Below are 25416 nucleotides of genomic sequence, written 5' to 3'. Positions count from 1 at the left end.
TCTGGATTACAGAGGATGGGACAGGATGTTACTCTTTCCACATATTTACCTTTCTCCTTAAACTGAGGTTAAAAGCTACTGTACTAAGAAATGAGCACACTATGACATCATTGGGAATGACATCATACTGAAGGTTTACTTTATTAGTGCTGGAGAGATCTGATATTAGGTACTCAGGCAGGTGTAGAGTTACTGTTGACATAGAGAGTTATCAGTGGAGGTCAAAGGTTAAGTGATCTAATGGGACTTAAAAAGTTGTAAATTTATTATTATGTTGACAGAGCTTGTAAACAGAAACTGTTAGTAATCTTTCTGGGAAGTGTGATGTCAGAGGACTTCCTGTCTGTGCTACTAGGGGCCCTTGTGGGGGTTAAGGGGTCCTTGTGGGGTTAAGGGGGCTCTTGTGGGGGTTAAGGGGCCCTTATTGGGTTAAGGGGGATCTTGTGGGGGTTAAGGGGGCAACACACCCTTAAAAGCATTGCATTTTTGAGGTATCGTAGGGTAAAATACAAGCTGTTTAGTTGAGATTTGATTGGTAAACTAAGAGAAAGTCGGAAAGAAAAAACCCAAAACAATATTGACATCCTTGTCTCATTTCTGTAACTCTGTATTTTAATTATATATTGTATTAAATTTTGTATGACTTTGAATGCAAACTCAGCTTCAGATAGTTGAATTCCCTCTCCTATTGGAATAAATACAACCCAATTGGGTTGTATTTTATTAATATATATACATTCTATAAAAAGTAAATAATCATTGTGGTTGATAACAAATAAAAATTTCCCATTTAAATGGGAAATTTTTATTTGTTATCAACCACAATGATTATTTCCTTTTTATAGAATGTATATTAATATATACAGTGCTTAACATAGATCATACTTTCACCATGCTAGTCTAGACTGTATTGCATGTTCAGATCCAGACTATATAGTAATGTATGCAACACTATAGCACAATGCTTGATAGACAGCTGGTGTACAGTACGTATTACAATGGCACGTGTACAATATTATCTTTTCTGTACAAGAGGGCAGTATTTATATTGCAAACAACAGCTGCTATATTGCTTGATTTCCTGTCTAGTCTACAGTATTTTGCCAAAATGAAAGTATTATTGTTTGTACGTCATGTGAGTCCACATATGAAACAATAAAATGAAAATGAAATATTTTAAATGCAATATTTATAACTTAGTGACCTAGGTATATATATATATATATAGATAACTATATGTAAATATAAGAATATGTAGTATCTATATAAAGTTCAGTAATTAACAGCAGTAAAGTGCTCAATTCAAGTTGTGTAGAGCTATAGAGATACAGTATCAACATGCTATTCCATCGCATTGTAACTCAGAGTATGTATAAATATGTATGTACGTATATATATATATATATATATATATATATATATATATAAATATATATATATGTATAAATATATATGTACAACTGCAGCAGTAACAGTTGGAATACTGTACAAGTTGGAATTTAAACATACGTATACTGTATGTATAATTTGTGTTGTATAAGTTGTGAACCACAAGCTGGTGGTAATACTGTGTGCAATGGGTAATAATGTGGGCGGATGATTAATCTAGTTCTGTAGGGTAACTAGAAAAGGATGGATGAAGGAGGGATGATGGCCGTAGGCAAACCATGTTAAAGGTCTAGTCCAAGTGGATTAAAACATACAATTATTATGGTAGAGCAAAACGTCTTAAAGGTCTAGTCCAAATGATATAACATATATACAAGTACCTATATTATGTTAGAGCAAAACATCTTAAGATTTAGTAGTTTCTGTAAGGTACATTGAGATGTATGCAATCACAGTAAACTTGTGTGAATAAATACATGTAAATTATATGTAAATTACATGTACTGTACAGTACAGTAAATTGCTTAATTCGGAGCGATACAAATGCCAACCCGATCAAACACAAAATCAACCAACTGCTACGACATACTGCTATCAGTTGTGGTATACAAAAAAAAAATACTCTTCTCTGATAAACACCAAAGAACCAACTATCATACAACAATGCACTACACAATAGCAAATGGCAGGTAAAAATTTTGCATGGTAGGCCAAATTTCAATGTGGATTGTAACCAAAATCAGCAGTGGAGGTTGCCCAGGCTGATGAAGAGTTGTACATCAAATTCAGGATGCATTGATTGTAATGTATTATCCTCAAGTAGATGAAATGATAAAACTGATGCCATCTCCAAAAGCAAGTGTGCTATTCACCAACCTATACATGTACACTGTATCTCTCCTACATTTCACATATTGGTATTTTTATTTTTTTTCTGACAACCAAAATCCGCTGTTCGGAGAACCAAATATGTAAGGCCTGGTTGTTTGGGGGGTGTGGGGGGTCGGGGGGGGGAAAACCAGAAGAAAACTCTTAATAATGTGCCCTGCAAGGTGTGAAAAGGAAAGCCAGATCCTAATTAATTCAAAATGCCAATGCCTTGATAAAACACTAGACAACTAAATCTGAAACTGAGCTTTTTTTCAAAGATCAATAATTTTGAAAATGGCAGCATCAAAATTGTGTTTGTACCTTTGATTTACATTTTGAAGTGATTCTTAGACCTGCTGAAGGATGCCAATGGTATGATCACACTGTAAAACTGGTACAGGAATTTGTAATGTTTACTCAGGCATGAGTTTTTTTCCATGAATTCGCGGAATATCCGTGATTTCTTTTCTACCTCGGGACAAAAACTATTATACTAACACACTGTAGCATACGCAAACTGCAGCCTATACCGCAATTTTTGCAAAGTTCTGTGATTTTCTTTTTTACCCCAGGCACATCCCTGTTTACTAATTGTACGTTCTTTTGTTCTTTCGTTTCCTTACATTTCTTGTTTATAGTTCTCCGATCTGAATATTCAACTGACGCAACACCACCGGCCAAAACCTGATTATGGGAAGCTCATGTTTGGCAAGAATTTCTCCGATCACATGTTCGAGGTGCAATGGAGCAAAGAGAGCGGTTGGGAAGAGCCCAGGATAGCGCCACTGCATAACCTGTCTCTTCACCCTGCGGCTACCTCTCTCCAGTATGCAATAGAGGTAAGTAATAGCCCAGTGCAGACACTAGTACTTTAAGCAGTTACCACTTTCATCCCTTCAGCTACATTTGTTGTAAACTTGTAGTAGAGGTAAGTACAGAACTCAAAGACAGCAACATTAATTACCTAACCTGTCCCCTCCCCCTGCGGCTACCTCTCTCCAGTATGCAATAGAGGTATATAAGTAATAGTCGAGTGCAGACACTAGTAGTTTAATCATCTTTTGTTGGCCAAGAAAATTAATTTTGACCTGGGCTGTACTTTTAACTACATAGTTATGTACAGAAGTTTACTACTCAACAGCAACTTAAGAAAGTGTATCCATCGATCAGGCTGCAGTTGTCTGGCTTCAGTATGAAAAATATATATATATATATATATATATATATATATATTGGGATAAACTATAGGTTATAAGATCTATTTATATCTTAATCATCTCTATTTTTAAATTATCTTATTTATCTATCTATTTATATCTTGTTTATATATTTACCCTTAACCCATCTACTCTGCACCCTTCAGGTATTAGTCTATCACCCCTAAAGATATTCCATGACACCCTAAAGTTAATTTGTGTAATTTCATCACCCCCTAAAGTTGTTCCATCACTCCGAAAGTTATTTGTGTGTTTCAGTCGGATTGCAAGGTTCTGTAAATTTGCTCTCAGCACTACTAACAGTATGGCTGAGTTATCATCGCATGATTGATTTTTACATGTACCTGCAACAATTTTGAAACAAAAGAAATACACTAATTATCAAAATTGTTTGGTAATGGTCGCCAGCTTCACAATGGCTATATGAGCTTAAACAGGATAAAAGATGTATTACAACCGTCTATGGAAAGAAAGAAGAGCTGTTTTAAAATAAATGCCATGAAAATGTGTTTGGTTAGCTGTCACATCAGTGTGTCGTACTGCAGTGGTGGAGCTAGGGGTATTGGTCAAGGGGGGCGAGAATGATCTGTAGGGGTGCTTTCGACATTATCTAAGCGGAGCGCCACCACAGGTTGGCGCGGAGCATACAGAAATTTTTTGAGTAAAGATACTTCCTAGATCGCCGGAGATGACCCTTTCCGGGCCTTGCTAATTTGTAGATAAACGAAGAATAAATAGGTGTCATTGCCAACAAAATGTGACAAATGTCAATAGGTAGATGAGAGAGCGCAATAAAAAAGTAAATAATCGCGAATTAGTAAAATGTGGTAAAAAGCTGAAAAGGGCGCCAGCAGTCCATTCGAGTCAGTCAAGGAGGGCATCCGCCCCCCCCCCCTGACTGGTTGGACGCTCCGCCACTGTCGTACCGTAGTGCATCCAGACAGAACATGAAAGAATGTCCTAGTATATTTAGGTGTGCTATCGTGGAGCTTTTTGCTACCTTTCATGTTCGCATCTGGTCCCAATACTTGCTTTCTCATTCTCTCCTTTGACCATTGACAAGTGGATAAACACAGTGGGATTAGAAGAATCAAACACTGTACATAGCATCAGGGCCGTAGTGGTTGTGGTTACGGTTGTGGGTGTGGTTTTAAACAATCTTGAAATGCTTGGTGAACACCAAAACAGGTCTGCCACATTAAAGGGTGTGAAGACTCGTGCACATTTTGTAGCGACAAGAAGAAAACTTCACATGCAAGCAACGGAAAGTGTGGCACGCACTTTGGGGAGAGTCTTCAATGCCTTTAATGTACCAAAAACATACAAATCTGAATGAAAAGGAATTGAATACTGAGAGAAAACACATCCAGACACTCTGGGGTGGTAGAATATGAGAAGGATGGGGAGGGGGGCCAAATTCAGTCTCTTAGATTCATATTTAACGTCTATGATTATGAATTGTCAATTGTCAACAACTCTGTAACTGGAGGACATACATTAATCTTGGAGTGACTCGAACTGGGGACCTCATGATTGAAAGGCACCGGGGTTAACCACTGGGTTAACACTCCACTGAGCTATCACACAGAACCTAATGAAAAGTATCCAGAACCAGTACAAGGGTGCACACTGAATGCATGCCAAAGGTTATTGGGGGAAGGACAGGAGCATAAATAGACCAGTTTTATAGTTAGTGATCTAGTGGTTTGTGGTTTAAATGCTGTATAAAGTTGATATATGTTTAGAGCTATTTGCATCATCTCTATGTGAGGGAGAATTTCAAGTTGTGGTCATACCTTTGACTGGTTGCCAAAACTGGTAAGTTAATAGCAAGTTAGTGGTTACAATGACCTCCGACCTCCGACACCAGTTTAAACTGTGTACTCTTCTTTAAAGCAAAATAGCAAATTGTGATCCCGCGTATAAAATGGAACGGACTAAATCGTTAACCAGGAAATATTTTAATGGAATATTCCTTAATCTTTAGCCCAGCTCTTTGCTAGATACTATACCACAAGAACCTGCTATATAGTACAGTAGTTAATGAAAGCACAGCACTTTCATCAATCACAGGTGTCGCTTCAAGATTACGGTGCTTATTTGGAATGAGCTGTGTTTAACCTACCGGTCTCGACTGTGCAATGAATTTAACTTAATTGGAAGTGGAACGCTTCCACGAATATATAATATGCATTTACTTCGCTCCTCTCTTACCTGTCTCCAGTCCATGCATTTTTCCTCATTTTAACTGTAACCTACTATCAGGTAACATGTTTGCGCACTGTGCCCTCAATCCTCCTTCCAAATTTACCATTTCATGGAGCAACCTTTTGGTGTATCTGGGTACATGGGAAAGATCCTACGGCCATTTTCTGCCAAAACGGTGCAGGACTGTTGGACAATTCTTGATTATTTTCACCCTGAGTCGAAGGAAAGGGAAATGAAACAAATTTGTACATGTGTGGTGGTGGTATTTATTAAGTAAACTGAATATTCATGAGCTAGAAATCCTTGGCGGTATACAGTCACCAACTAACATACCACTAGGAATCACAGGTTTTTTTTTATGTTAAAAATTTTTTTTTTTCATAGAAAATAAATAAATTCTCAAAATTTACGCCAGTAATTATTGCCAAGTGCTGTAAATGTTTCCAAATCTGAACTAAATGAACTAACATTGACAGAAGCAACATATCAACACACACTGTTGTACTACTTTATGTGGCAGTCACAACGTCCACATACAAGTATATAATATCCCGAAACACTGTGCTTTCTCAATAATGTTGATAGGTCTTTTGGTCTGCTGTGTACATCGTCACGCACACGCAGATATTAAAGATGCTTCAATTGACCATGTGTTATCGTGTGGTATGGGTGGAAACTGAATTTCACAGCATTCGAAAATGTCAATACAGAATTGCTGACCAGTGTTTTGTTTTGTGTTTTTGGCCCTCACATGTACATACTCTGTAGCATTATATCCATTGCAATAAGCTGCATGGCTTCCATCTATAGACACTTCTTAATATCTCAAACTAGTATGCAGTCATTGACATATATATATATATTAGAAATATACAGAGTCATGGTTTATGCATAATTAGCCTATTTGATGGAGCACTAATTATGTAAGTAAGTCACTGACAAGTTATCCAACATTCTCTTGTTTCCCTCGAATGACAGACTTTGTAGAAAGTAAATAAACAAGACAGTTCTGTTCAATGTCAGGGTACTGTACTGTATACTGTAAATGCCAAACTCCACCAAATTGATCTATTTCTTTTATACCCACTCGAGAAAGTTCATATTGACTTAACCGAATTGCGTACATATTGCTTAAAAGAAAAAAGCAAATTTGTTATGCAAATTAGATATTGTATTAAAAGTACAGATGCATGCATGTAGTGCATTAACCAGTCAACGCCCTTACCAAAGTTTGTTTAATACTGTAAGATGTGTATCTATGCGTGGGAATGTACAATTTCATAGCTCAAATATTGATTGATCTACTGATATTTCAGTCTGTACACGGTGACAGGGAATTTTAGTTAGGCCAAAGATAAATTAAAGGGCAAGTCTAGTTGACAGTGGGTGTATAGGCTTTGGTCATTCTCTTGTCGAATTATATGACCAATGTAGTCCCTTAAGTAAGTGACCAGACTCAAAAAGTTTTACAGAACTTTTACTTATTTCCGGTTCCTCCAGGTACTTCCATTTACCTGAATATTTGCAGTCGGTCAATTTTCCGTTCATCCGAGATGGTGTCTTCCTTTGCTACTCCCTATACACTGTATCCAAATAGCAAATTTAGAACATTTGATCAGTTTGGGTGACCTCAACTCTCTCGCTACTTTGGAGATATTTTACTTTGTGACTTTTGACGATATAAAGTAACTTTACTCAAGAACACTGAATATCAAAAGTGTTTAAGATATTCAGGATAGTTGACCTGGCATCATTTATAGCAACAGATAACTGTAAAGTGATAAAGTGGATATATCCGGTCTCCTGTAGTGAGTTATCTAAATTTAAGTCTGGTCAGTAGCGTGGGGACAGGTAAGGTCAAAGGTTATTAAGTACTACATTTACTGCTCAAGATCAAAACGCTGAAAGAGGATAACATGATGTAAAAATGGTAAATGTGAACTTTGTGTGGTTTTTGTTGTGGAGTTTCTTTGGAGACAGTCCTACTGTTCAAGAGGCTCTACTTTAAAGGTAAAGTACTGTTGAAGGTGTTCATGACCTGATTGACCTCTGACCTCTGAGTATTATAATGGACGACCTTTTTGAGTGTACACTTAATTGCATACAAATCATGACTCCTATAAGTACTGATTTGGAATTTAAAACATTTTGTTCAGGAAGTTATAAATTGAAGGACATAACATTCCTATAGGATTATATAGCATCATACTAGGAATTGTTGCCTGTGTCTATTCAGGATGTAGTGTTGTATCCTAATCAATCAAATCAAGTGGTCCTATAAGGGGGGATTTCCCCCCTGTTTAATACCTCATTGCGGTTGTTTGATCAAACTTGATCAAACTCAGTTGTCCCATGGTTCCTTTGCAATGAAGTTCCAAAGTTTTATATCGTGTGTGCAAGTAAGTTTGAATAGTTTAGACAACACAATAATGATCCATTTTACCTAGAACCATTATGATCATTAAGTACTAGTGATTTTTTCTTTCTTGCTTTTCTCTTTGTTATTTTCTCTTTTCCTCTACCTCTTTACTTATCCTTTGTATTCTTTCGTTTATTGTTTATTAAAGAGGGACTGCTCGTAAAAAGCTCTGCTTCTTCAGTCCTCCTCCACCTACTTGTATATTAACTATTCACCAAATGTTTTATTTATACTATGTGGAAATAAATCAAAATCAATCAAGTTGGTTGTCTTGTATACTGTACATGTGTAGTATTATCGAAAGCCCAACTGATATCTTTACATTATATGATAGAGATGCTTACGAACAAATGCTTTGTCAGGGAAGCTGAGATAAATATTGCTCTTTTTGGGAGTTTCCATGGATTAAAACTTTGAAATTTTGTCTGGGTGGCACCATTTCTGCCATTGTATAAATGTCACATACAGTAGCCACAATGATATATGAAACTTTCATGATTGAAATAAGAATGCACATTCCAATCTTTCAACAGACCAAAGATAGGGGGTGGGGAATTGGGGTGTGGGGGGCGATGAAGGGTTAAGTCTGACTTTCACTGGTAATATGTAGCATTAAACCTACCTGAGTGTTGGCTGCTAATTTTTCATACCAATCAATATTATGATATATATTAAATTTGGATACTGACAGGGAAACAAAATATATTCCATAACCTGTAGGAAAGTTTGAAGGGAAGAAAAATGTTGCTTTTTAATATTTGGCAGAGTTCATTTCACTTAATCAAGAAAATGAACTTCATAATTGAAGCTAACTTTTCATTGTATCTACTTCTTACAATATTAGGACATCATCACTTTTGTTTTAATTCTTTCACTCGCAGTTATTTGAAGGAATGAAAGCGTTCCGGGGTGTGGACGGTAAAATCTGTATGTTCAGGCCGCATCACAATATGAAGAGGATGAGGCGATCAGCGAAACGAGCCGGCCTTCCTGTAAGTCACCGTTTTCATCTGGTTGTACGTAGCTGTTTCAGCAACATAGCTGTTTCAGCAACATAGCTGTTTTGTACGTAGCTGTTTCATCTGGTTGTACGTAGCTGTTTGATGAACAGGTGTGACAACCTTTACCCAAAGGGAGTGGTTTATCTGGTATCACATACAGTAATTAAATGATTTGCAATGGGCAAAATTAGCTACAAAAACGCATCACAACTTTGTGTACACTGAGTCATGCCTTTTTGGCAATATATTACACATGGGGAAATGAAATTGATTAATTTAACTTGGTAACTGCTACTCAGAACATAAACACTACAGTACATTGACTCTAGTAACTGTACCATACTTGTACTTAAAGTACTGTAATTTTTATCTGTCAATGTTTAAAGACTAAAGTCTTTCATGTACTGGTCACTGAATAATTTAGTATTCCAATTTTGTGTAAAGGTTATATGAAGACTATGAATTTTAAATCTTATAAGATGTTGATGGTTTGAACAGGTGTACAGTAGAAGCACTGCTATATTGTACTTGCAGACTAATTTGCCCATTCTGCATGAGCTTTTTGCTGAAAGGCGATGCCGAATAAATTACCTCCCGACTGTTCATCTACGCTAACTACTGTACAGTGAAACCTAATAACCCTTCACACCAAACACTACGTAAAAAACCCAATATACTATAGTATGTAAAGAACCTCATACAAATTGTAGTACATAAAGAACCTCATACAAGATACTGTAGTACATAAAGAACCTCATATAAGATATTGTAGTACATAAAGAACCTCAAACAAGATATTGTAGTACATAAAGAACCTCATATAAGATACTGTATTACATAAAGAACCTCATATAAGATACTGCATTACATAAAGAACCTCAAACAAGATATTGTAGTACATAAAGAACCTCATATAAGATACTGTATTACATAAAGAACCTCATATAAGATATTGCATTACATAAAGTACCTCATACTGTACATGGTACTGTAGTGCATAAAGAACCTCATACAAGATACTGTAGTACATAAAGAACCTCATATAAGATATTGTAGTACATAAAGAACCTCAAACAAGATATTGTAGTACATAAAGAACCTCATATAAGATACTGTATTACATAAAGAACCTCATATAAGATACTGCATTACATAAAGAACCTCAAACAAGATATTGTAGTACATAAAGAACCTCATATAAGATACTGTATTACATAAAGAACCTCATATAAGATACTGCATTACATAAAGTACCTCATACTGTACATGATACTGTAACTGCATAAAGAACCTCATACAAGATACTGTAGTACATAAAGAACCTCATACATGATACTGTAGTGCATATAAAGTACCTCATACAAGATACTGTATTACATAAAGAACCTCATATAAGATACTTTAGTACATAAAGAACCTCATATAAGATACTGTAGTACATAATGAACCTCATACAAGATACTGTAGTACATAAAGAACCTCATACATGATACTGTGGTACATGAAGAACCTCATATAAGATACTGTATTACATAAAGAACCTCATATAAGATACTGTAGTACATAAAGAACCTCATACATAATACTGTAGTACATAAAGAACCTCATAAAAGATACTGTGGTACATAAAGAACCTCATACAACATACTGTATTACATAAAGAACCTCATACAACATACTGTAGTACATGAAGAACCTCATACAAAATACTGTAGTACATAAAGAACCCCATACAGGATACTGTAGTACATAAAGAACCTCATACATAATACTGTAGTACATAAAGAACCTCATACAACATACTGTAGTACATGAAGAACCTCATACAAAATACTGTAGTACATAAAGAACCCCATACAGGATACTGTAGTACATAAAGAACCTCATACAAGATACTGTAGTACATGAAGAACCTCATACAAGATACTGTAGTACATAAAGAACCTCATACAAGATATTGTAGTACATAAAGAACCTCATACATAATACTGTAGTACATAAAGAACCTCATACAAGATACTGTAGTACATAAAGAACCTCATAAAAGATACTGTATTACATAAAGAACCTCATAAAAGATACTGTAGTACATAAAGAACCTCATAAAAGATACTGTAGTACATAAAGAACCTCATAAAAGATACTGTATTACATAAAGAACCTCATAAAAGATACTGTAGTACATAAAGAACCTCATACAAGATACTGTAGTACATAAAGAACCTCATAAAAGATACTGTATTACATAAAGAACCTCATAAAAGATACTGTAGTACATAAAGAGCCTCATACAAGATACTGTAGTACGTAAGGCGGAGTGTATAGGCGGAGTGTAAGGTGGAGTGTAAGGCGGAGTGTATAGCCTAGTGGTTAACGCCGGCGTCTCCCAGTCATGAGATCCCCGGTTCGATTCCCTGCCGACAGCAATGTGTGTCGTCTGGCAAGGGTGTTGTTCAATAACAACTTCCCGACATGGATGTGTGCCGAGAGATTGGCTACGGTCAGCTTGCGAGTCTATAAGCCTCCATGGCTTCTTTCGCGAGTTCCTGCTTGCGGGAAGATCACTATACATACATACGTAAGAAACCTCATATAAGATACTTTAGTACATAAAGAACCTCATACATGATATTTAGCATCTGTTTATCTCTGATGTGAATAGAGAAAGAAGTCACTTCATTCATAAATTTGTTTATAGTCTATGAATGCATGTAAAAAAAAACCATTAGGGTTGTTTGTCAACTTCTTTGATTATTCTTTTTCTGTTCCTTCGTTTAGACCTTTGATTGCGATGAATTTGCCCGCTGTATCGCCAAACTCATGTGCGTTGATCGTGATTGGGTGCCAAAGAGCCTCACCAGCTCTATGTATATAAGACCAACCCTGATCTCTACCGAGGTACGTTTGAATGACTGATTAACTTATTCCCTGTCACTCTGCTATTTTTTGCAAAAAGGTTTGAAAATATAGTTATTTTAGAAATATATAAGGCAAATTAATTCTTAACACTGTTAAATAATAACAACAAAATGAATTAAACTTTGAACATTTTATTTCTAACATTTGTAGTAGGTTATTGTTTCTGAGTTTCAAGCAATAATAACACCATCACTTTCTGCCACTGGAATGTACCTAAACATATCAATCTCAGAGAGATTGCCTCTCCAAAAAGTAAGTAAATAAATAAATAAAAGAAAAGTGATTTATATCTTTGCTTAATACTCCTTCCTTGTGTCTTCTTATATCATTAGCCTTCAATCGGGGTGCTTCCCCCCAATCAAGCCCTCCTCTATGTCATTGCTGGCCCTGTCGGTCCCTATTTCCCATCCGGAGGATTCACCCCGGTCACCCTCCTGGCCGACGATGTCCATATAAGGGCTGCGAAGGGAGGCGTTGGTCAGTACAAGATGGGATGGTGAGGACAGTGGTTGTTTTACATGTATCTTATCAATGTTGATTAAAGCCGGAATCTGTAATTCCATTCAGACATTCATAATTTGATACCTATCATCATAGCTTAAAAATTGGATTCCTTTAAGTTTGGACAGGAACACTTCAATCACTTCAGTCAATAGGGTTATCCACAGTTTTTAGTACTTTTTCAAAGGCTGAAAAGATTGCAAATTTACTTTGCTCCCCGCTTACCTGTCTCCTCACAACCTTAGCACCCGTTCTACCGTGCCTAGAATGTCCATGGTAACCCTTTAACACTGCGCCCTCCATGACCTGCTCCCGGGTCATTGCCCCTCCTCATTCTACCATCTATAAGTGCCTACACACGTTTTTTTTGATCGGAATGTGGTTTTCCACAGTTTTTAGTACTTTTTCAAAGGTCAACATTAGCTTGGCTACAGGTTTGTTTTGTTAACATATACTTGTCTGTCTGAAATTGAAAGTACCAATGAAAATGCTTAAAATGTATGCCATGCATGGTAATACACTACTCACTGCTTAACATTTATGACACAACAATATTCCATGTAGTTTTTACCTACATGCAATTTGTGTTCCATGGACAGTGCACTTCAATCTTTGTTTCATGTATTCGACTTTGTATTGCACTGCAAACACCATTTTGTCTAGTCCATTTCAGAAACAAATGGAGCCTAACGACAGGACATACAGTACACAAGTAATGAGTTAGGTTACAAGTCAAATTTAGCATACAGAGTCAGGACATAATCTGTTGTGCTGTGTAATTGTACACTCATAGGCGTAGGAGCCTCATTTGATTTGGGGGGGCTGTAACGACTTGCCCGAAAAATATAACCAAAATTGTTCGCGCGCTACGCGCGTGCGTTCCACATGTTAATGTGCATATCATATAGGCACTCATCGGTTATTACATCGCTTGCCAATAACATACAATCATTTACCGTGTTATTACCCTCCATATTGGTTATAATTATTGGGCAAGTCGACGTTACAATAATAATGATAATAAAAATATCAGTTTAACCGTTGAAAAACACATTGCAAATTATTTTTCTTTCAGTAGGTGCCCGAAAAATTCTCAGCATATTGCCAGAATTTTCACAGCTGCAGCCCCCCAGCCCCCCCCCCCCCGCCTCCTTTGCCTATGTGTACACTATAGGCATTACATGTCTGAGGGGATAACTCCTGTTTCGCTTGATATTTGGCTCCATCCTAGCTGAGCAGGATTTTGCAGCTGTTGCAGACAGGTGTCCTTTTGTTGACATGGTGCCTTTAATAACTGCAATTCATTACTCTACAATGACTCACAAATGAATCCATGGACTGCTGCAAGCGTCACTATGGGCTACATGTATATATATTGTTGATTCTGTGCAATAATAATTACTGTGCCTATTGTGTGATGCATGGATATTTCACATCATTATGTCAATGCATTTACTGGAACAAACATTTCACTTATAGTTGAAAGTTTAATTGTAAACAGAGACTCAAACAAGCTTTGTTTACTCAAAATCATATTGTTTTCATCTGCTCAGTCGTTGTTAAGGGGGCCCATATTTGCATAGACAAGGCAGCTCATATTAATTTGTAATTATTGTTTGCTACATATCAGAACTGAAATAGATTTTTGACTAGTTGGGAAAATGGATTGGTTCGTTTCATTTAAGAATGAAAACGAAAGGAGGTTTTTTTTTAGAGTGCAATGTGTATCTATAGTATGGTGTATAGTATGAAAATGGGATAAACATTTATAGCCAGTGCTTTCTTGGGTTAGCATGATTTAGCACCCTCAGTATGAATGGGATCAACTGAATTTCAGCTCATGTAAAAGGTAAATTATTAGATTTGGCAGGTGCTTCCATATTCCAAAAGAGACCATCATGGCCATAAGCAGAGCATCACCATTGGTTGGCATGTAGAGTAAGAGAATTAAGGCAAATTTACACTTCCAAAAGAAGAAACACGGTAAACTAGAAACAACATCGTGTTGTTTTTGAACACCATTCCTGCAATACCTGCCTATAATCTTGAGGTTGCACACTACTGACAAATAATGAAATCAGCAGAAATGATATGATCAATTTGCTCAAACTAAAATAGTTATACTTTCCAGGTGTTCACATTATCGTAGGCCTACTTTTATGGGGTGGGGGGGTGGGCATTTGATATTGTGTCCCCCACCATTCAGAAAGTTTTGGGTGGGAGAGAGTGGGGTGGGTGGTTGGATGTGAACACACTCCCCTCCATGATTGATGCCCCTGCCCTCATGTATTGTACTCGCAGTTTTAGTCTTACTTTGGAGCTCAATTTGGATGATTCTTTGCAGTAATTATGCTCCAGGGATTGTCCCTCAAATGGAAGCTCAGAAGAAAGGTTGCCAACAGATTCTCTGGCTCTACGGCGATGATTATAAAGTCACAGAGGCAGGGACGATGAATTGTTTTATGTTCTGGGAGAACAAGCAGGGAGGTAGGTGTACAGTAAACCCCCCAAAAAAAAAAAAAAAACTTGTGGCACAGAGATCTGACAATTCAGAAAAGTGGGTGGAGATTTATAAAAAACCAAAGAATGGCGAGAGAGGGGGAGAGTGAGTGGTAAGGCATAATTATTGCATCTATTGTCAAGTAAACCCATGTATTGTCTGGCTGTCTGTTAACAGGATCTAAAATCCATCATCCATGCACCTGTTTACACGGAATAATTTAATGTTTAATGTAGCAGGTTTGAAGGCACTGAACATTTGTCTCATTTGAAATACCCCAAACCTTACCTGGATTGGGAATTAACAAGCGACGTACCAACCTGATACAACCTTATGCATTACCGTGTTTACCTCGCATGAGCATCTGGCAATTGTTTGTGTGTGTGTATGGCCACCTCCCCTCCGTAATTTCCTGGCCGCGATGATGCGGCAAGGATGGCGGAGGCGAGAGTACGTGAAGACAGGCTTGTGCCCAAGGGATGTACACAGAAAGTGACTCTCAGCTGAAGAAATCCCGGTGGGATGCGGTGACATCGGGTGGGTCTTGAGTGAACCCTGGTGGTGGCAGGTGGATCCACTGCGGTCCCCGTAGCAGCCTGACCCTGTGGCCGGTCAAGTAGGGGTGCCCGAGAGGTCCTCTTCCCTGAGGAACTTAATCCTGTTTGCCTCTACCCAGAGCTTTACGTTAAACTTGCCTCCAAGAGGACGTTCCCCACGATCTGGAGGTCATGGAACCCATCTGTGGTGAAGCTGGACAACCTGTTTAGGGAGTCCAACACTACCAAGTTCCTGGGTGTTACCGTCGCACCGACACCTACGGGAACTGGTCGGGACGGGGCCAAGGAGCCCTATGGCGGCTGCAGTATCCTACCGCAAGATCCCTGCTGGATGTGCCTGCTGAAAGGATCTACTATGTAGTTCAGCAAAGAGCAGCAGGGCTGAGACATACTTCATGACTGCCTGGGAGGCCCTATCGACGTCAAAAAGAGAGGCTTCCAGTTTCTATGCCCTTGTACTGGTCCCTGGAGTCCAGGGCACCCATCGATCTCTCTCCCTGTCTTGAGCCGGTGTGGTGAGGTGTTCCTTGGAAAGCACTCCAACGTTTAGTTTACTCTACTGCTTCAAACTGTTCACGACATTTCGACGTCTACTGGTACGGACGCTCAAAGTTTGTGGGCCGCTGTGTTCAATGTTAGTTTGGATGCCCGCGCCTCCTGGGCACTAGCACTATTTTGTTACAAAGTGCAGCAAATGTAACATACACAGAACCATTCACTTTACGTTTCTCCCTTCTTTTGTCTGTTTTGCAGAAATGGAACTTGTGACACCTGATTTGGATGGAACAATCTTGCCAGGTGTGACCAGGATCAGCATCCTGGAACTAGTCAGAGAATGGGTAAATGGAACTTTTTCATTGCTTATTAACTCTAGGGAATATTTGTATCTTTAATTAGGGTTTATGTCTGTATTAAAAGGAGACACAAATCTAGAGTGATAGAGATACCAGTAACAAGCAATGGTTTCAAGTGTCACATACATACATAAGGTTTCAAGTGAGGTTCTGTAAGGCTTCACTGACCCTTTAAAACTATATTGCTTCATTATTATTTGCATCATTGTTTTCTTTCTTTCCAGGGTGAATTTAAGGTGACAGAGAGATCTTTTACGATGCAGGAGTTACTGGAGGGTCTCAAGGAAAACAGGGTAGGTCTACTGCCCATACTGGGAAGGGGGTATACTGAATTGTCTTCTAGCATGGTTGTTGATGTCTCTATTTTGGTTTAGTGGTTGCCTGCGGGTATAAGATCCCTATAGTGTACATGCATGGTACCCTGCACATTGAATAATTTGAAGTTATCAATCTACTTTGATCTTTATTTAGGTCAAAGAAGTCTTTGGAGCTGGGACCGCATGTGTCGTCTGTCCAGTGGGTCAAATTCTGTTCAAAGGTGAAATGTATGAGATACCAACCATGAAGGATGGGGCTCCATTAGCCTCCAGGTTGCTGAAGACGTTGAATGATATCCAGGTAAGTGGTATTCCAATTCCTTCTGTTTTATCGTGATTCCTGGACGGAGGCAGTGATGTGTGATTGGTGGGTTTTCATCTGCATTCATTGCCATCGTTATAACGTATCGTATGTATCGTGTCGTCACCAGATTCATGGATGGGAGGAGTACAATGTACACATGTATGTATGTATGTATGTATTTTAGATCCTCCTGCAGGCAGGAACTTGCGAAGAAGCCATCATTGGCTTATCGAAGCCGCAAGCTGACCGAAGTCAGTCTCTTTGATTCATATTTAGGGTCAGTGATTATGAATTGTCAATTGTCAACAAATCTGTAACTGGACGACCTACATTAATCTTGGAGTGACTCGAACTGGGGACCTAATGGTTGGAAGGCACTGGCGTTAACCACTGAGCTAACACTCCTAGGAGCTAACACTCCTGCTGAGCTAACAGACATGTTTAGATGGGATACATTACTGTCACACCAGATGTGTACTGGTCCTGACTAAAGTCTGTAAGAATGTTTGAATTAAAAAAAAAAAATGGAATCAAACATCACTAGACACATTTACCTAGGCCCTATCACTTTTCCCAAAAGAATTAGGGCAGACACTGTTAAATGCTCTTAACCATTGAGGCCAATTTATAATTAGCTGCACATTCCTTGGGTTTCAAGAAGTATTTGTCGAAAGGAAAAACAGGACAACTGTTTAGCTGGAGTTCATCTAACAGAAAGTGGCATAAAGTGCACGCATACAGCTAGGTCGGGCCTCTGCATGCAAACAGCTGCCTATGAATGTAGCATGATAAAGCTGGATTAGTGTTTAAATTATGCTTTATATCTTAAAGGCCATGTTTGTGATGGATAGAATTGAGAGAAAAAGAACCCGGCAGTCCGGTCAGTTGGGCTCCCAGTCTTGACATCATTTTAGAAACTCTTTTCAATTATTCTCAATCATCAACTCAATTATTCGTGCCGGCTGCCAATTCCGACTTCGAATGGTCGCGGTTACTTTGTCATGTTGTTGACTTGTGTAAAAGTAAGTTGGCCTGACGTTTCGATCCTAGCAGGATCTTCTTCAAAGGCTGAATGACAAGTAACAGTAACAGAAAGGACAAAAACATGCACAGAATACAGACAGGTTGATGAGCATGGTGAACACAAAGAGATAGATGTAAGGGGTAGACAAGGGATGGAGAGAAGAAAGAAAGAAACCAACAGGGGAAGAGGAGAGGTAGGAGATAAACAGTGAAAGGACAAAAAGAGGATTAAGGGAAGGGGGTATGGAATAAACTGGAGAAGGACAAAGACAGAGAGATGTTTTGACTTGTAACATTCATACCTGATGTAACAGCCACAGCCGTGTAGTTGTAAAATATATTAATACACTGACTGGTTGAATGCTTATTTCAATTTCATCAGTGGCTTCTTTTAAGATTCAGATTTTACATTCATCTGTGATTATCTTTACAAATTTGTGCTTCTAATTAAAAAAAAAAAAAAAAATCGTTAACCAAAAAAAATGAAAATGTCTAATTTCTTTGAACAGTACGGTCGTATCAAGAGTCCTTGGGCTGTGGATATCGAAGATTTGGCCGAGGAAGAGGAAGGTATCAGGAGAAAAGCTCGCTGATTTGTCAGAGGTCAGAGGTTGGGTCACACGTTCATCAGATCATCATGAAGTCGTCATCATAAGGGCTAAATATATATGTGTGGAGTTTTATTTAATTGTCAAATCCATTGCACAAAACAGGGTAACCCTGTACATAGCAGGGTATATTTATTGCTGATGATGTGAGTTCAACACTTTGTATATATATGTAAAAAAGCAGCGCTCTCTCTAAGTGGATCTATTTTTGTTATGTCAAGAAGCGATGGGAAAAGATTCGGAAAAACTTGTTAATTTAAAACAGTCTGCACCAAATTTTTACCTGTGGATCTCTTCGATAATTTAATATTTATGTTCTCGTGTGTAAAATGTAAATATATGGAATAACTGTCGCACAGCAATATTTTGTTTTTATCAAAAAGCAATGCAGATATCGGTTGGTTATAAAGTACCTTATCTATCATTACTTCACAACATTGTACACACTCTTCTAAGTCTCATTCCTGTTTATCGGTGCAAAGGAATTGAATTATTCAAGTCTCCCTTCCCCTCCAATACCTTTCATGATACTAGTAGATGGAGGTAGTGGTTCCTTCTGGGTGGGTCTGTTGTAAATATCAGAAGGAAACAAAAAACATATACTCTCAGAGAACTTTTTAATATCATGACCTTCCTTTTTTAAATCAAAAACCTTTGAAGTTAAAAGCAGCTCATAAAACTTCTTAGTCTCTTTATTTGGTAATATTTTACATAGTCATTTATCTTTGGATATAATAGTGTCGACATTGCACCTGTTCTAGTTTGCCAAGAAAAATCCCCAAAACCCTGGTTATAAATAATAAAATGTCTTTGTTTGAGAAGTTAGACTATGTAGGCTCTGCAAAGTATTCTACTATAAGATCTTTTTTTTATATATTTTTTTTATAAATGATGAAAAATTGTTTCATGTTTATTTTCATTCTCTTACAATTTTTGTTTTTTGGTTTCCACATCTATTTTTCTACTTCTATTTATGCCACATCATGGTTTTGACCTGCTTCAATGTTTAGCACCGACATTTAATTCTTTTCATTGCTGGGAAGAAACCTTTGACAAGGACTCAACAAAAAGAACAGAAATACTGTATCGAAAATTGTACCGAAATTTGCTCTGAATTTGTCCACACTTTTACCATCATACTTACAGGACTGATTTTCAGTTTAAAGAAGGTGGTGCATTTTGGTTGAGTATTCTTTCTTTTTAGGTTTGTGAATGTCGATAAGGGAACCTAAGACTTAAGGCCTTCGACAAGCACAATCTAGTAACAGACCCATGGGCTGAAAGTGTAACTTGCCCGGAAACCCCTTTCACGTGTCAATATAGAGCGATTTAAAACCTTCACTTGCCAGACCTACCCAGAGGGTGGGTCATCAGTAGAACACAATGCTGGAAGTATCTGTGTTCATTATCTTGAATGAATTCCTTTAAAAGATATTTCTTTTTGCCAGTTTGCCTCAAAGAGTATGTCTTGTCATTTCGTTATCTATTAATATCTCTGTCGTAAGTTCGGATCATATCCTGTTTCATCCGAAAGGGAGAAATGGCAAATATTAAAATAAAAATATTAAAAAATGGAGCAACATTTTCCGTAGCTGTTTTCACAAAGATCTCTGTCACGTAAACCAAAGATGATGGTTGGGTTTGTGTCAGAAAAGTGACTGGGAAATTACAAACACATTTGAAGCGTAAAAAAACTTATAAATCTAAGGACAATATTAAATCAGGTACTCTACCAAATTACCTAGCCAGTCCGGAAGTTGCTTCAAAAGTTGCGACCCCTAGTAACGTAACGTAGACTCTTCCAAAAATGAAAAATATTAAAACCCACATTTGGGTAAATATTGGCAGAGGTCTGCTCTCACGTTCACCAAGTCCGAGTATGTAATCACGTTGTCCCAGCCAAATACCGACAATGTTGATTTATTATTATTTTTGATAGGAATTGCATGTACAAAAGGCTTCAACTTAATTACAACAGTGAAATACCTAAATTAGTTACAAATTTTGTTATGCTATGTTTTACACTACATTCTTACAGCACAGCACCTGCTTTCGACACTACACAAATATATCATTTTTTCTTCATTAATATTACCTGAAATATTTAAAAAAAAAATGGAAAATATGGTATTGCATTTTCATTGACAGGAAGAACAAACCATTCTTTAGGGATTCTGGTTTTCGACCAGTTTAGTGTTTTAAAGGTTGCCACTTTCGCATTATGCTCGACTTGCTAAACAAAATGTTATAACTTGATTTGTCACACTTTTAGCTTTATTTTTGTCGTATATTGCTTAAGTAGTTTAATTTTCTTCTCTCGCAATCTCAGATTTCTCATTGCTTTTGTTGTATCGTCAAACCCCCAACAGTTATGAAAGTTAACATCAAATATATTTTTAAACAGACATAAGCATGCCCTGCTTGGTTGTTGCTTTTGGCATTTGAATGACTCTAAGAAGTTTATTTTGACATATTACACAACCTTTGTATTTTTTATGCTTTACAAGAACTGTTTGAAACACTACAAGTTTTGTTTATTTATGGTAATAAGACCTAAATCAATCATTAATCTGGGAGGGAAATGTGTTTTTCTTGGAGGGGGGGGGGGGGGGAGTGAGGCGGGGGCTTCTACGCCTTAGTTGCACATTTAAAGATTGCAACGAGAAACTTACATTGTAGGTCTAACAGTCTCAGTAGATATAAAGTGGAATCATATAATTTAGATCCATGCATCTTAAATAACACCAATCAGAACAAACTTTATTGCATAATATATTCTGTGATATCAGAGGGATCTGTAGTTTCCTATCAACAATATTTTCATTACGTATGGTATTCTGTGATATCTGTAGATATCTGTGATATCTGTAGTGTGGATCTGTAGTTTCCTTACTATCAACAATATCCTCATTACATATGACATTCTGTGATATCAGATATGGATCTGTAGTTTCCTATCAACAATGTCCTCATTACATATGATATTCTGTGATATCAGTTGGATGTGTGTTTTCTTGCTATTAGCAATACCTTCGTTACATATGATGTTTTGTGATATCTTTAGTTACCCTTTTATCACCAAAATCATCATGACATACAATATGATATATGCTGTGATGTCAGATGGTTGTATCAATACAGTATCCTGCAAAACTGTATTACACATGCATGTACAGTTTTTTGTATCTTAAATTATTCTGCAGTGTTTGATTTAAGTCTTTGAGATAAGTCTGTTACTTTTGAAACTAGTCTTTGATATTCTGTGAGGCTGACGTATCAAATTTAGATCTGCAATTTTCTGTACGTTCACCAATGTCTTTATTTCATTTGAGAATTCTTTGATGTGAAATGAGTAAATAACTGCATTGCTTATATATATAAATATAGCTATTTCTTGTTTCTATTGTACATGCATCTTTTCATTGTGTGCAGTATTCTGTGATATCAGGTACAACTTATACTATTCCCTAGTATCACTGGTACATATTGTGTGTGATATTCTACATTATCAGATAAACCCCAAACATTCTGAAGTATCATTTATATATTTTATTGTGTGTGACAATTGCTGTGATGTAGTGCGGGGTTAATATAGAATTCATCTAGTATCAATCCTTGCTATTGATTTTCTGTGATATCAGAAGTGAAGCTATGGTGCTATCGTAGCGTGATGGCTTGTCTTTCTGTCATGTCACATGGACGCATCTTTCAATGTAGCTTAATATGTAGTATACGGTGCATGAGCAAGAAGTGAACCAGCAGAGTGCAAATATGTATAACAGCTTTGTAGATAGAACTCATAGTACTTTGTAAGAGACAAAATTTAGAGCCTTCGAAAATGCTACACAAAATTCGAAACCTTTTATTAAGTTATTCCCTGATTTGTACAGTCCTGTTACATAACTGTTGAGTCCGTTGTGTCAGTAGGTCCTTGGTCAATGCTGACCGTTGGTACCAGATACAAGGCTGGTGTCAGTAGGTCATCGGTCAATGCTGACCCATGGTACCAGAAACTAGGCTTGGGATGATCAGCATCCTTTAGTTTGCCTCCTTCAGTAGCTCTGTTTGAGGCCATTTGAGAAGGTCAGCACTCAGTAACCATATATGGTGGTTACTACAAGGCTCTGTTATTGTCATCAGTCTGTACCATTGACATTTTGTCATTGAGGTTCAACGAAGGCTTAGTTCTCAATATATGGGTTTCCTGTTCACCCTTGTGCGGATCTCACCGAAGCAACCTGCAAGAATTTAAACTTGCTAAAAATGTGGTTAAGATCTTATTTCAAACTAGTTATTTTGTGTAGTGTTGCTGGAATGTTAGATTCCGTTTTAGCTCAATTCCTCATGCCTTTTGCTAAGTATTGCTTTATACTAAGAGCCAATTTTTCTTCCCTCATATTAAATAATTCTTACTATTTATTGCAGGCAATTTTATAGGAAAAAGATAAAAATAAATAGATGCTAACTTCAACTGTTTCTTAGATGTATCCGAATGATTCTTAATATATCATTGATTCTAACAAATTGCATATTCATGAGCGACAGATGCATATTCACGAGAGCTTTATATCTCCCATGTTGACGTAAACTGCATTTGTGTACTTCAGAGTGTAATGCTCTATGCACACGACTTTGATAGTATTCGAAAGTATCCAGGTTTAATTACCAAACATAGATTATCATACGCACATTTGTTTGCTTGTGTAGTGATTTTCTCAGATTGCTCTGGAGAAGTTTACCAGATACGATCAAAACGTCAGAGACTCTCTTTTATTTAATCTCTCTTTTGATTTGATTCAGCTGTTTTGAGAGGACTCTGATTGCATACACATGGACAAATTCATTCATATTTTTATTGAAATGAATTTTTCTCTTAACTGAGACGATTAATATAAAGTATACTTGAATGAATAATTGTGACTTATGATTTGAAACGAGAACAATAGATTTGTTTGACAAAGATAACATTAAAAATATTCACCTCCAACGCATAGATTAATCTCCCTACAAATGTTGGAGCTTACAACATTAGATTTGTTTGACAAAGATAACATTAAAAATATTCACCTCCAACGCATAGATTAATCTCCCTACAAATGTTGGAAATTACAACAACATTATGCTTGTACTAACAATTGATTGTCTTGCACAAGATGTGAAATCTTCTGCTTATCGAGCAATATTTGATATAAACGTAAGGAAGTAGGCTAAAAATATCAGCTTTCAACTGCTATTGTGCTTTGGTTAATAACCACTTATGAGGTGTCGTTTTGTGAATTCCACACACTTTCTCTAATTCATACTTCAAATATTGACAATTTCTTTGAAAGTTTACAGAATATTCAACGATTTATTTATTTTGTTTTAAATCAAATGATTATATATACATGAATCGGTTATGAGGGTTTACATTACATCCGTGCTTTCATGTGAATTTCATTTTTCGTGGCAACAACTGAATAATGCAAGTAATAGAAAATTGGTATCCATTAAAAGACAGTCGTATGTTGATGAGATGAATAAACTTTCTCTTCTGTCCACCCGATGAAAATGTTAATAAAAACGGAAGTGTTTAAAAAAAAAAAAAAAAAAAAATATATATATATATATATATTGTTATTTTTTTTTTGGTCTTTCAACTTTCTCTCGCATTGGGTAGTCTGCAAACTGTTTTGTTACATTACCTCTATTTTTTTCCAGATTTGAAGTCAGTGAGAACTTCAGAAAACTGAGCCTGAACTCAAATATATAATACTATTTGCTTTTATATAGCGCTTTATACCAGCGATAGGTCTCAAAGCGCTTTACAGACGTTATATTACCCCTGGTCAATGATAACCTGTCCCAGAGACAAACCTACCAGTCGGCAGCAGTTATATACTGCGCCCAATGACAAGTTACCTCACAGGTGGAGAGAGGCAAGTGAGATAAAGCATCTTGCTCAAGGACACAACGTAATGAACTAGGCAGGAATCGAACCAGCAATCCTTGGATCACGAGTCCGACTCCTTAGCCAATTGGCCACCACGCTCTCTAATATATAGAGGCAAGAAAAAGGGACTTAATAAAATAATTCGTTTCACAAAAGAATCAACCCAATAGGGAGAAGAAGGATGGGCGGGAGAATGGGTACCAGGGCTGTGAGGCATAGGCTTTACCCCGCATTGCACCGCATAACACTATAACGAGATCGGATTGGGTACCCCACCCAAAATTAGAGTAGTGTTCATCCTATCGAAAGAGAAAAAAGGTAAAAGTACCTTAGGTAATGCTTGTTTAAGCATGTTATCAGTTACTGTCATTGTTTGTTCTGCCTTTATATGGAAGAGTATAATTTAAAGTACAGATGGTGTGAAATAGGGAGGATCGAAGGTGATATAAACCATTTTAGAAAATCTTTGGTTAAATGTTGATATTACTCCGGGCGAGCAGATGGAAGGATGGGGGTTCAGTATGCTAAACGTGCTCCTCTTCTAGCTCAAAATCTAAACGGTCATGATATGGAAGTTTGTAAGTGCCACGATAGGCCAAGATCTCAGGTATCATGTGTGGGTAGGATATACCAGTTGAAAACTTCTGTCTATGCTTTGGCAGGTCTTGAAAGTGACGAGTTTAGTGGGTAAGTCAATTGAACAATTAATTGTGGTGCGAGACCGTTATGCTTCGTTTCACTCAAAAAGTCGAAACTGTTGAAATTTGTACTTCCTTTTCAAATCGTTCTCGATTTGA

General features: G+C 37.2%; 1 protein-coding gene and 1 long non-coding RNA gene across 2 annotated transcripts in view; one reads left to right on the top strand and one right to left on the bottom strand.

Annotated features, from left to right (window-relative positions):
- LOC139969524 (branched-chain-amino-acid aminotransferase, cytosolic-like) overlaps positions 1-20652 on the top strand; it is a 29060-nt gene extending 8408 nt beyond the window's left edge. The window contains exons 3-11 of the mRNA XM_071974579.1: positions 2898-3098; positions 8985-9095; positions 11883-12002; positions 12356-12519; positions 14869-15011; positions 16335-16420; positions 16660-16728; positions 16907-17053; positions 18589-20652. Coding sequence (XP_071830680.1) covers positions 2898-3098; positions 8985-9095; positions 11883-12002; positions 12356-12519; positions 14869-15011; positions 16335-16420; positions 16660-16728; positions 16907-17053; positions 18589-18672 — 1125 coding nt within the window. The 3' untranslated portion in view covers positions 18673-20652. The remainder of the gene's footprint in view (positions 1-2897; positions 3099-8984; positions 9096-11882; positions 12003-12355; positions 12520-14868; positions 15012-16334; positions 16421-16659; positions 16729-16906; positions 17054-18588) is intronic.
- A 2400-nt stretch (positions 20653-23052) lies between these two features.
- LOC139969523 (uncharacterized) lies at positions 23053-24271 on the bottom strand. The gene is made up of 2 exons (XR_011793744.1): positions 23755-24271; positions 23053-23668 (listed from the first exon to the last, which is right to left on the bottom strand). It is a non-coding gene; the product is annotated as an uncharacterized lncRNA (long non-coding RNA).
- Between the last annotated feature and the right edge of the window lie 1145 nt (positions 24272-25416).

The sequence above is a fragment of the Apostichopus japonicus genome, chromosome 7 (assembly GCF_037975245.1).
Source record: "Apostichopus japonicus isolate 1M-3 chromosome 7, ASM3797524v1, whole genome shotgun sequence".
In the NCBI taxonomy this organism is placed as follows: Eukaryota; Metazoa; Echinodermata; class Holothuroidea; order Aspidochirotida; family Stichopodidae; genus Apostichopus; species Apostichopus japonicus.
This window is presented reverse-complemented; position numbering and strand designations above follow the sequence as displayed.